Source organism: Hypomesus transpacificus, chromosome 18 (assembly GCF_021917145.1).
Source record: "Hypomesus transpacificus isolate Combined female chromosome 18, fHypTra1, whole genome shotgun sequence".
Lineage (NCBI taxonomy): Eukaryota > Metazoa > Chordata > Actinopteri > Osmeriformes > Osmeridae > Hypomesus > Hypomesus transpacificus.
Window position 1 is genome coordinate 12,086,142 of NC_061077.1, and position 12,862 is coordinate 12,099,003.

Consider the following 12,862-nt stretch of genomic DNA (forward strand, 5'->3'; position numbering starts at 1 on the left):
TTTGGAGGGGCTCTCTAAATCATTTTTGTTGGAGATTGGAGGCAAAAACGAATAAAAAACAATTGGCCAGTATTTTGTCAGGAATATTCTGGAAGGCTGGGCTGCACATAGCCCAGCCCTCATCTCTATGCACAGAAACAGATTCAAATTCTGGAGTGTGTATAAAAAAAAGTAAATGTAATTTCCTCTTCCAGAAGTCTGAACCAACACCGCAAACAAGGAACAGAACATAACCTTTTATTCAAGTATTAAAATGTAAAGCACATTATTCTGAATATCAACAGACTCATAAAATACCAATCAACGCAATTAGAAAAGCAAAACTTGAACTTTTCAATTTGCAATGTGCAATCCCTTCATTCTGGCCCCATCTAACATGTACTGCATAGATTTTTTGACAATCTTTTCCCAAAGATATTGTCCTAATAGTTGGTCCCCTTAACAGCAAAGTATTTCTATAGATGTTAACAGAAAAAAGTATAATTAATACAATACTTGGGCCTAATGCATATCTTCTGATGTAGTGGTTGAAAATTATCAAGCATATGCATATGAAAAATCTACCCTTTGAAATGATGTGCACAGCATGAATTTTGAGAGGCTTTGCTTTTGAACCACCAGAACAACAAAAACAAATGTTGTTTGTACACTGTATTCTCATACATTGTAGTATTTATATCACTCAAAGCAAAAGAGCATACAAAAATAATGCAACCCCCAAAAAACACTTAACTGCCTATTCGAGCTGCTTAGTTCTAAACATGGACATGCTCAATGTTGTTGAAAAGAAGGAAGGCACAAGAAAAAGACAAATTGATTTCAAACAAGACCATGTCCCTATGAGGGACAGGAATCAGAACATGGTTATCATTCCTTAGATACAAGACCATGTCCCTATGAGGGACAGGAATCAGAACATGGTTATCATTCCTTAGATACAACTTGAACTTAAATGACGTATTTAGACCTCCAAAGAGCACACATATCTTTTGAATTCCTAATGTAACAAGCCTCAGAGTGTAACAGGGACAAGGGCCATAGATTGATAGCTGTTGTGCCTTTGATTTGGTATGAGTGGCTATGTGCCTTTGTAGTCTGACATCATCATATAAATCTGCTAAGTAGAACAGAGTACATTGTTGCCCGACTGAAGTGGCATCTTGGGGGGGGGGGATCGTAAGGTGAATGCCAAAGAACTTGGCTGAGGACATTCCTGTGACATCAGCTCCAGCGCTGCAGCAGAGACGTGGATAAACATTCCTCCTGTTTCGGGTGAAAGGGGGGGCGGAAGATGAGGAAGACGAAGAGGGAGGGATGGAGAAGAGCTCCGAGCAACTGACATCAACTTGTAGCTACCGAGCTAACGCAAAAGCTCTTGGCAGCAAACACCTGCATTTGCAAGGAGCACTCTTCCGTTTCGGGGAAGAAGGACAAATCGACCAGCCTCCTTGACTGAACAACTTGACAAAGTGCTTGTGAGTGCTTTCGATTGCAATACCTGTACAGAATGAGTTCTTTAGAAGATTCTAGTGAAGCAGTGCTATTCTGCCACCTATCTTTACCACAGCCCAGAAAACATATCAATAACATAATTAAATAGAAAAAATACTTATTCTAGAAACATTACTGGAGCGGGAAGAAAAAAAACTATATGTGCTTGCAACATGGGAATGAGGAGTTTCCTTTGTAAGGAATTCAACAGTACCAAACAAATGATTGTGTCAACTTAAGCAAACAAACGTGTTAATTCAAAACAATATTTAAGTACCTACAACTTAAGTACACAACGATCCCGTTTGAAAGAGTGCATTTTTAAACTGTACTATTGCCAATAAACGTTCAGGGTTGTTTAACACGAGAATGCCCTGCACTCGTATTAGTCTTTTTCTCTCACACAAAGCGCTGGGTTTAGCAGAACTCAAAGAAATGCCAATGAACACAGGAACAATCAGTCAAGGTGACCCAGACTCCACGGCAGGACATCCTTGAGGCAGCTGAGAGAACTCCTCAGCTGGCCCCCTGGGTCTGGTGGGCCATCACACTGGTTGGAACCTGCAGCTTAGTCGTGACCAGCAGCAGGAAAAGGCAGAGGTTCCTAGAATGTCCCATAATGCCACGTTTCCTTGCTGTCAGTCCACTGTGATGCCTTTCTCCCGGAGCTCCTCTGTCACTCTCACAAGGTAAGTAGGATCCGGGTAGCCAAAGCTGTCAAGGGGAATAAACATTGTCAGTGAAGAATATAAGGACAAGGATACTGACATTTAGTCAAGGACATCTGCCCTTGACAAAAGCTAAAATTGTACGTCTCATTGTTTAGTGAAATATCACTTCTCAAATCAATCCTTTGTAACATTAAAACCTTTTTTTGCCACGGGGAACATTCTTTGCCCTTTTCAAACCACAGTAAATTAGAACTGGCCCACAGCCAGAGTCTCCTACCAGCGCGCCCCCCCCCATATGGAGGTCTTGTGGTGGATGTCGTTCCAGGTAATGACGTTATGCATGCCCGTTGTCATGGAGGTACCAATGGTGAAGATAAGGCGCTGTTCGAAGGCCCGCCGCAGCAGGCCCAGGACGCGGTTCCCCTCGGGGCTGTCTGGGAGATAAGCCACGCGGTCCGTTCCCGGGTACCGCACCCCTGGGTTAGGATGCTCCGGCTGCCGGGCAGAATGACAGCAGAACTTCCTTTCATTAGGTTAGAGAGACATGAGCGGAGCCTTGAGGTCGAGAACACAAATCAGCACCGGGCATCATAATTCATCCCTTGACTACTCTCACGAGTTATCTACAGTATCTACAGTACCAGTAAAAAAGTTTGGACGCGATATTGTGCGTGTGTACATGTTGTGTGGTCGATAGCTTGACTAATGTTGTACGTGTGTAAATGTTGTGTGGTCGATAGCTTGATTAATGTCGTGTGTCCACCGCGTGCTCACCGCCTGCAGACCCGGGGGGAAGCTGTAGATGACGCAGATGCAGCCGTATCCCTCGTGGCCGGGCAGCTCGAGACCCGGGTCTCTCTCCACCATCATGCTGCCGTTGGCCGGCTGGTTCCCGATGAGCTGCCCGTACACCAGGCGGCACACGGGGCAGGCTCTCTTCACCTTGAAGGCCTGGTCCAAGCACGAGCGACAGAAGGCGTGGCCGCACCTCTCCAGGGTGGTCTTTTCCACCATGTCGCCCATGCAGATGGAGCAGCACGAGGCGTCCTCGGCCTCGCCGGGCGAGGCCATGCCCGCCTCCATTTCCTTCCTCGGCGGAGCTTCGTGGGGCAGGGAGAGGACCACGCAGGCCTCGTCCTCGGCCGGCTTCTTGTACCTCTGCTGCTGCCTCTGGGAGCGGCGGGGTTGCGGAGGAGGGGGCGGCAGCAGGCTCCCCTCCCCGTCAGCTTCCAGGACTCCTACGCAGGGGAGCAGGGAGCGCTTCCTCTTAGGACCGCCGTCCTGTTTGCTCATCTCTTTCCGGGCACAGCGGCACAAGTCTATGAAGGCTTTGCGGGTCTCGTTGGATATGGGTCCCTCCAGGAGCCCGGCCCCGGACCTCCTGAAGCCCTCCACTGGCTGCAGCCGCACAGCGCAGCAGCCCCCCCGCTCCCCCCGCCTGACGATGCCAGCGCTCATCCCCTGCTTGTCCTGGAAGTCAATGAGCCAGGGTCGACCGGCGGCAGCCAGGTAGTCCCAGACCGCCTGCGACACCAGCACCTCGTCACTGCCCTGGCCCGCACGCACACTCATCTCATCAGATGAAACTGCAAGACAGAGAAAATACTGTTTTGTTACACCCCCCCAGGCCTTGGTCAACAGTTGTCTGTAGTTGTACTTCATCATAAAAACACATTATCTGGCAGAAAATAATGCACAATAAAAAGCTAGGGTCTACGTACGAATAACCAAAGTTGAATACTGCATCATTTCGAAATCATTTTTTCTATTTGGACCCATGAAAGTCTCAATTCTGTTTCAATAAACTAAATTATGAAATCTATCAAACTTACTCACTAGCCTTTTTTGCCACTTCTGTCTGATTTAATAGGGATATCTCTTTCATGTCACATCTTCCAAACTTCCTAATGTGACTAAATTCTTGATAATCTCTAAGACATAACATGTTATTATGCTGCAATGTTATATTATTGTGTATTATGAGCACATTATGTACTCCTTAAAAAAAAATTGCTGGTGTGCCTATAGCCTACTCTGAATGAAAATAAAGTTGTCCCAATAATTTGACTGAAGGATGCAGTGTGAGACCTGTCTGATAAATATGATACAGTTGAAAGGTTAAATAACGTTGATTGTTTGAATATTTAGCGAGTCTCTTGGGCGCGAATGTATAAGTTGCAATGGTCGCAAAACGTGTCTAAACCTGCATTGCATGGACGCATCAGCTGTTCTAAAATGCAGACTGTAAACAAAGGAAACTGCGCCTCAATTCCTCGATCAAACACGTTTCACTGTAAAAAAAGAAAAAAGAAAGGTCTATTGACAGTCATATGAAACAAAGAAACGTATTTGCATAAACTCATTAATTAGCCTACCTTGTGATCCCATAAATTCCCTTAATCGATCAATTATCGTCCTGTTGAAGAGAAAAAATAATTTAAAAAAAAGGAAGTATGATCCTAGGACAGTTCCGCAGATAGGATTCTCATAAGGCTACCAGCCAGCATATCAGATTATTATAGCTCCATAGAAGTGCGGAATTTCCATTTTCGAATAACGGTATGCGGAGTGGAATGGGTCTCACCTATTGCCGTTGCTCGCTGGGTGAGGTTATGTAGAAAGCTAGCCAGCTAGATTAGAGGATGAAACACAACGACGAGTATCTTCCATCGAATTATATCTTACTCACAGGCAGGCAGTAGTGCATGTATTAATGAGAAGGCGGATGTAATCAAGATTTATATGATATATATTTGTTGCAGACCTCCATTTCGATTTTGTTTTCATTTTAGCAGTGCCGAATCCATTGAATCCTTGCTGCTGCGCCTAGCCTACTTTTCACTTGCTCGCGAGTAGTGACGAGTTTTCCCACGTACTTCGACACACAGAAAACACACCCGTCCCGTACACTCTTATCTTCCTCGTGCAACAGTAGCTAAATGTGTATTATTAATGGCTGTTGTATAGCCTACTTAGCTAAGAGACTAATGCTGTACTTGCCTGCACTTTAATGTCACGTCTCCCTGCCTCTTCCTTTGAGTCCATGTCCAACAGCTGATAACTGAGACAAATGTAAGCAGGAAGTTCGTCACTAGAACTGAACTGTGGGTCTGAATCACATTGTTGAATAATGAAAAAATGAACAAATAAAAATCACATTGTTGAGCAATTTAAAAACTCAAGCACCCACGAATGTTTTTGCTCTTGAAATGTTAGTGTTAGTAGATTGTTAGTCTGACTGACAGGCAGGACAACCCCATAAATGCTTGCAAATCAGGTACGTTTTTTGATTCAGCATATTACAATTTACAATGTGTGCTGTGTTATATATTGGCGTACGACATCAATCCTTCACTGTATGGTATTTTCCGTCAAATGCCTTCACGTTCTGCCGCTCATATCATAGTCACTGGATAAAATTAACATTTTGGTGATTGAAAACATCAAGGCATGCAGTCTTTCTTAAACTAAAGCTAGCAGCATGTGAACGTAGGCAACTTCGGCTCCGACAGAGAACAAATATATAAAGGTTCTCATATGAGAACCCTTATATATATTTTTCTCATATACGTTGATGGTCCTTTCCGAGATCCCGTGTCCACTGAGTTTGTTTACAACTACAACACGGTAAGTTAAGGGTTAATTAATTAATAACCCGGAAGCCTGTCGTTTAAGGCATTCTGGTAACTGTAGTTAATTGCCAACCATCTTGGATCTGAATCCCTTCACAGTAAGTTTTTCCAGTGCCAATCTAACGGCATCTAACACCAAATAGGTAGTTGTATTTCTTTGTTATTACATACGTGTCTCTTTACTTTTATATCACAAAGATGGATTGAACATTTTTGGATTTAATGCATTACACACTTGATGGCCAAGTAGCCTAACGTAGCTAGCTAGCCTAACACGGTTCAATACAAGCTGTAGTGCTGCACCACCACTGGTGCAAGCTACGTTCCAATAGCAATAATAATGGCAATGCTTCGAAAGCTAGGTAGCTTGCTAGCACGTTTATCGTTAGCTTGTCGGCTCAGTATGTTGCAATACCATATTTGCTAACCTTTGAAAAAGAGGCATACCTAGCCTATCTAGCTACCCCCACCTTCCTCAAAGTTTATAATTTCCCGCTTGCTAGCACGAGTATAAACAACCCATGAGTAGCTAGCTAGCTATAGTAGTATGCAGTCCAGAAGGTAGACAAGTGTACTTTCAAGTTGAGGTAGGTGAGGATGTCACAACTAAGAAGTTAAGTTCCGGTCCTTATGCCAGCATGGGTAAATATAGTCAGGCCTACATGTTATGTAATGTAAATATGTCATTTAGTACATCTGGCATTAGCCACAGGTCTAAGTGTGTAGCTAGCATGTAAAGAGCAATAAGCTAGAAAGTTAGTGCCAGTGGACTTTCTTTGTTCAGCATACTATTAAATTAAAAAAGACTATTTAGCTTGACTCTACTTTCTGTTGTGCTTCACAACATCATCATACTGAACCTGGTTCAGTGCCTCTACAAATCAATAAGGACACTAGACTCAGACTTTCTACCAAGAGCCCAAACATGATAGCTCTGTGCACTTAATCACTAGATCAGAGCTTTACAGCCTGTTATTCAAAAGAAGTTCCCAAACTGCTATAGCCATGTGTCTCCCTCCTACAGTTGGTTTAGAAATCGAAAACCATTGCGTTACTGAAGCTTTTCGTTTGTCCACAGCCATGCCAGGAGAATCCACAGAGACAGTTTCCATTATGGAACAGGACTTGCAACAGCCTCAGGCCGAGACAGGTTTGTAATACTCATCTTAAACGTGCTAAATCAAAGGCATTTAAGGCCTTGGATCTCATTCATAACAAGGCTGTAATGACAACCACATTCAGGTTTGATCATTTGTTATTCAATCAATAATCCTGGTGGTGCGCTTGTGCTTTCAACAGAAAGTCACAATTAAAACACTCTTAATACATCTTCCAAAAATGTGGGTTGTACTGAAAGGTTAAAGCCTAAACCTTCCTAGACAATCTGACAGTACTAGTAGTATGTATTTTGTATTTCATTTTTGTTTCATTTTGTAATAAATTGGTCAAATTTGTCTTGGGTGGATATTTCAGTTTTTACTCAAAACAACTGAATAGTTTTTTTGTTAGCAAATATGTTTCAACAAATATGTTTGGAAAATAAGTAACATCAAGTGAAGTCATTTTACTGCTGTTATTATTTACTGTTGCTGTCATCAATCTGACCCTGTCGTTGGAGCCAATTTGCTACCGTCTGTGCTGTCCCTTCAGTTTTTTGCTTTTAAGTTTGTAACCTAGGCACTGTTTATCGTCAAGTAAGACAGTCACAGTTGTAGATGTGAATGTTTCTGTGACGACTCTCCCTACTCCTCCTTGTACTTTGTTCTGGACTGTTATGACCACAGCCATATCACCACTTGAGGTCAAGAAATACCCTCTTCAAAGCCCTGCTGAAGATGGCGTAACTTGCCAAGATGAAGGCTAGGGTCTGATGGTTTTTTCGATTGCCACTGCAACAAGGATGGGAGTGGAAGATTGTAATGCTTGTGGCAGGTACGCTGTGGCAGGTATGCTGACTCTGCACAGTCATCTGCTTTCCACTGACCAAGCTGCAACTGAACCCCAACAAAAGTAATCAAGAAATGTGTTACTGTGTGTCTTAAACACTGGACATTTTCAAGCTGAAGGACATAGTCTCACCAAGTCAAAATATGATATCAGAGTTGCCGTTGATACACCTGGGGTTGATTTTGAAGATCACACCGTTCAAGGTGCATTTGGTGCAAGTCATTGCAATGGATTGGACGGAAGAGTGGGGGAAATGCAGTGGAGTGTTGCTGTAATCATGGCTTTACAGCAACACCATGTGGCTAAAGACCAGGATGAAGTTCCAGACAGAGGTGGACACTAACCACCAATATTTTCAAGTAATTTGTCACCCCGAATCGCTCTGGGCTGCGTTTCCCGATAACGATGGATCGTAACTTTCTACGAGCAAAATGACAATCATTATTATTATTTACGTGCGTTTCCCGAACATGCTCGTAAGGAGTAGGCTAATATACAAGCTTTCAAGTGCCACTTTAGCTACGATGGCTTTGGAAAACAGCCGGTAAAACTAAGATCCGTGGTACGATGGATTCTACGATCAATTTAGGCTTCTGACGCTTTCGGGAAATGCAGAAATTTGCTTGTCTGTTTGCCAGTAGCAGAATTTACTTTAATTTGAGTGTGTTGGTGACTCAAGTATTTCAGTGCCTTTGTGGGGGAACAATCTGTGTTATTTGGTGAGCTGTTTGCCAAGTAACATGTATATTGAGTCACACTACAGCAAGTTTGTAGTGTAGTCTCACTCAGGTTGGCAAATGGTAAACATACAGCTAACTGATACATTTGGTTGCATTTAATCAAGGTTTATGTTCAATTCTAGTGTTTTGTGAGAAAGGGAAGAACAATAATATGTATATTTGACCTCCACGGCCCCATGAGCAAATCCCAAGTGAAATTCTTTAGGCTCTTTAACCCCCCCCCCACACACACACACACACACACACACACACACACACAGAGAGGAACCACTAGTTCCCCTTTTTGTCCTAGAACTAATGACACTAAAAGTGGGACCCAGCAAGTGTCTGTACCTCTATACTCACAAATACCTGTCTTTACCAAGTGCCCTTCTCCATCCGCTTTATCCTCAGCATTGCCCTCTTCCTTTCCTTGCTCCACCCCTCCCTGCTTGCCCCTAGCCTTCCTTCCTGTGGGTTCCCCTCCTGCTGGTGGAGACGGGGATAGCCAGCAACCCAAGGTAATCCGAGACGCCAAGGAAACCGATGGTGCTTTCAGAGACGGACCGCTGGTTGCCACTAACATAGTACAGCCTACTAAACCCGCGTCTGCTGCAGGCATGGCTGCTGCCCCTCCAGCCCCGTCTGAATCTAACGCTCCTGCACCTGCTCTAGCCAGACCCCCGCCTCCCTCTCTGTCTGAGAGGGGACCAAACATCAGCTGCGTCGCGCCACAGGTCCACAAGCCACCTGCCATTCCTCTTCTCTCCTCTCTTCCCACTGCCTTGTTATCTCCCCCCCAACTGGATGTCGGCGCTGCGCCGCCAACAAAGGACATGCCCTCCAAAGCTTTCCTCTCTTCCCCAGCCTCAGCTGTAGTCACCCCCGCCCTAGGCATCGCCACCAAGGCAGAGACCCCTTCTCCAGAGGATTCGACATCCGAAGCGGCGTCTCCGGCCGAGGCGACGCACAAAGAGGCTCCTAAAGCGGCGTCTCCGGCCGAGGCGTCGCACAAAGAGGCTCCTAAAGCGGCGTCGCTCAAAGCTTCCCCGTTTGCGTTCACAGTGACCTGTCAGCCTGCTGCCCCTGCACCCATGTCGTTCTGGACGGCTCTCCCCCTTAGCGTCCCCAAGAGAGCTGCCGTCGAGCAAGTACAGGAGCAGGAGGCACACATGGCCGTAGCCGCACCTGCGGAGGCCTCTGCTGAAAAGGCTCAGCTGTCCTATGGGTCTGGGGCTACCAAGGAGTGGGTAGACGCGTGTCCCAAAGGCCCGGCTGGGGAGGAAGAGGGTTTAACCGCTGCTGCCGTTGTCGCTGTGCCATTACCAGCTTCTGCCACTACCTCTATGCCCGCTGCCATTGAAAAGCCACTCCATTTTGAAACGCCAACAAGCTTTGTCCATCGGTCTTCTGCACCTTCTCCATGTGATGCAGAGAAGACCTCGGGGGCCACCTCTGCCCTTGCTGGTGTGGATGTCGTCGCTCCGAAAGCGGTTCCCCCAGCAACTGCCCTCGTTCAGTCCTCTGAAGAGGTTGACGATCTTCCCCCACTGATTTCCCCAAAGGAGTACTTACTCCCAGATCCCTCATCCCCACCAACCATGTCCCCTCCAATACCCCCTCCGTCCCTGGTCTCTGCACCTTCTGTAAACCCCATCTTCATCACTGGTCCCCCACCAGAGCTCCAAGACCCCACCACAGCCCAGCCTGTGGTCAAGAACAACAAGGGTATTTCTCTTCATATTGTGCCTGTCTTGCATGGCAACGGAAGTGGCACTAACAACTTAACATTGTCACCTAATAGGCAAATCCTTAGCACCTGTCTTCAAATGTAGATGCATATTAATTGAGATATGTGTTGGGTGAATCGTTGCGTGTTGAGACACTAACAATGAGCTAATTTGCCTGAACCGTGATACAAAACTATTGAAGTTAGCCTGAATGAAGAAAATTCAATTTTATTGCACGCAGACTTGATATTAAATGTTGAAGTATTTTATATTGTTTGATACGTGATGTTGAATGTTAAAAGAATAACACTGTAAACATGCCAAAGCATGCATCCTCCAGGTTAGCTAACACTTGAGTGTGAGAGCATTATACTTGTTAATTGTTTTAAAGTATAAAACATTTATCTTCCCTCCTTTTCCTTAGGTGTGGCATTTGAAATCTCGTGTATTAAACTATTTACATTTTAATGTTAACAATTACAGATGGTTTCCACTTTTGATTAGTAACTTGGATGAGAGAATATTTACTGTACTCTGAGGAAATTATTACCACTTAAGTGCTAAATCACTGTTGGGTGTACAAGGTTTCCTGCAGAAAATGTGTTACTTAAGGTGGTAGGGTGGTGTTATCTGTCAGACCGGGGGGAATAGACTAATGCGGGGGACGGGGGACGACGACGTAGTTAAGGCAGCAGGCGTGTGTTGCTTAAGCGGCCGTCTTAACCGAAAAGTGCTGCGAGAAAACCCTGGGTTGAGGCCGTTTTAGTTCTGAAAGTTATCATCGCGGTTATTCATGGTTATTGGTAAAGCTTGATGTCACACATTCCACAATTTTACATGTTTGTTTCTCTCTCAAGGCTAAATTATCGAGGTTATTAAGAAACCAGTTTGTTATACCAGTAAATATGACCGTTGAATCTGGCTGCGATGCATTTCTAATTGAACATTTTGGGGTTACATGTAGGGTCGGCAACAGATTCAGACAGTGACGAGTCTGTCCCAGAGTTGGAGGAGCAGGATTCAGCCCAGGCACAAACGCATCAAGCTCAGGTAAGACAACACACCTTTTGGTGAGCCTTTCAAGGCTGAGACTTTAGACTTTTGTAGTCGGAATCTAAGTAACTTCTACGTTCTCCTTGTTTCCCCAGCTTGCTGCCGCTGCTGAGATCGACGAGGAGCCAGTCAGCAAAGCAAAACAGAGCAGAAGTGAAAAGAAAGCAAGAAAGGCCAGTTACTTCCTGTGGCATCTCTAGTTCAGTTTGAAGGAATCGACCCAAGTTCCCTTGTGACGAGTTTCTTTTCGATCCTTCACCAGGCCATGTCCAAGCTGGGTCTGCGTCAGGTAGCAGGAGTGACGAGGGTCACCATCAGGAAGTCTAAGAACATCCTGTTTGTCATCCCCAAGCCAGACGTCTACAAGAGCCCAGCATCTGACACGTACATTGTATTTGGTGAAGCCAAGGTATATAGTTGCTATTGCTGTGATCATTCCTTGTGTCATCGTTTAATCAAATCTGTGTTCATTCACGGTGTGTTGTGTTCATTGTAAAATGAGGTAGGCCTACAATTGTCTAAAGGTCCATTCTTCTTCAACCCAGATTGAGGACCTTTCACAACAAGCTCAGTTAGCAGCTGCAGAGAAGTTTAAGGTTCAGGGAGAGGCAGTGTCCAGTATCCAGGAGAACACACAAACGCCAACAGTGCAGGAGGAGAGTGAAGAAGAGGAGGTGAGTGTCAACACGTTCAGTTCCCTGTGTTGTTGTCCTACTCATGTACATGGCATAAATGTACACTGAATGTACAATAAATGTACACTCTAGCTCTAGCTACTTTATTGTTTCCTAAATGTGCTGCATTCTGTGGTTTGTAGGTGGATGATACTGGCGTGGAGGTCAAGGACATTGAACTGGTAATGTCACAAGCCAATGTGTCCCGAGTGAAGGCGATCCGCGCACTAAAGAACAACAACAATGACATTGTCAATGCCATCATGGTAAAGAAACACATTTATTCTGCCTGTAGTTTAATACATTCTGCCATGTTTTACTGCCAGTGCAGCTGACACTAACACTTGATTACTTTGACAGGAATTGACCATGTAGACACCAAAGAGCTTGGAGGAAGCATCAGAACGAACGAACGAACAACATTATTAGCCTAAATTATTTGAAGGAAATAAAGTGGTGCATTACAGAAATGGTTTCTATTTACTGTGTATATTTAGGATTAACGCTAAAGGTAATAAATGTGTTTTCCTTGTTTATCTGTAACTCTTTTGTAAGGTTGTGCAAAAATGTACTGTGTGCTGCACACCTGTCTATACAGTCTAATCCATAGAAAACACCCGTCTATACAGTCTAATCCATAGAAAACACCCGTCTATACAGTCTAATCCATAGAAAACACCTGTCTAAACAATCTAATCAATAGAAAACACCTGTCTATTTCAGTCTAATCCATAGAAAACACCTGTCTATACAGTCTAATCCATAGAAATCTCCCGTCTATACAGTCTAATCCATAGAAAACACCCGTCTATACAGTCTAATCCATAGAAAACACCTGTCTAAACAATCTAATCAATAGAAAACACCTGTCTATTTCAGTCTAATCCATAGAAAACACCTGTCTATACAGTCTAATCCATAGAAATCTCCCGTCTATACAGTCTA

The 12,862-nt window shown here is 44.4% G+C and overlaps 2 protein-coding genes across 8 annotated transcripts; one reads left to right on the top strand and one right to left on the bottom strand.

Moving 5' to 3' along the window:
* Positions 1 to 221: 221 nt before the first annotated feature.
* dtx3 (deltex E3 ubiquitin ligase 3) lies at positions 222 to 6,381 on the bottom strand. 5 transcript variants are annotated; one of them, XM_047039676.1, is made up of 8 exons: positions 6,223 to 6,381; positions 4,927 to 5,223; positions 4,747 to 4,792; positions 4,538 to 4,578; positions 4,366 to 4,453; positions 2,937 to 3,748; positions 2,440 to 2,657; positions 222 to 2,205 (listed from the first exon to the last, which is right to left on the bottom strand). In XM_047039676.1, exons 5-8 carry the CDS (start codon positions 4,382 to 4,384, stop codon positions 2,130 to 2,132), a joined length of 1,125 nt encoding a protein of 374 aa, XP_046895632.1. In that variant the 5' UTR covers positions 4,385 to 4,453; positions 4,538 to 4,578; positions 4,747 to 4,792; positions 4,927 to 5,223; positions 6,223 to 6,381; the 3' UTR covers positions 222 to 2,129. The 5 variants fall into 5 exon arrangements, with proteins under 5 accessions (XP_046895632.1, XP_046895634.1, XP_046895631.1 ...); XM_047039678.1 differs by lacking the exon at positions 4,366 to 4,453; XM_047039675.1 differs by having other exon boundaries at positions 4,747 to 5,223.
* Positions 5,317 to 12,451, top strand: LOC124480406 (nascent polypeptide-associated complex subunit alpha-like). Of its 3 annotated transcripts, none has more exons than XM_047039693.1 (8): positions 5,317 to 5,439; positions 6,873 to 6,944; positions 11,155 to 11,240; positions 11,339 to 11,416; positions 11,506 to 11,652; positions 11,789 to 11,917; positions 12,061 to 12,183; positions 12,278 to 12,451. In XM_047039693.1, exons 2-8 carry the CDS (start codon positions 6,875 to 6,877, stop codon positions 12,290 to 12,292), a joined length of 648 nt encoding a protein of 215 aa, XP_046895649.1. In that variant the 5' UTR covers positions 5,317 to 5,439; positions 6,873 to 6,874; the 3' UTR covers positions 12,293 to 12,451. The 3 variants fall into 3 exon arrangements, with proteins under 3 accessions (XP_046895649.1, XP_046895647.1, XP_046895648.1); XM_047039691.1 differs by lacking the exon at positions 5,317 to 5,439 and adding an exon at positions 5,820 to 5,892; XM_047039692.1 differs by lacking the exon at positions 5,317 to 5,439 and adding an exon at positions 5,866 to 5,937.
* Positions 12,452 to 12,862: the final 411 nt, after the last annotated feature.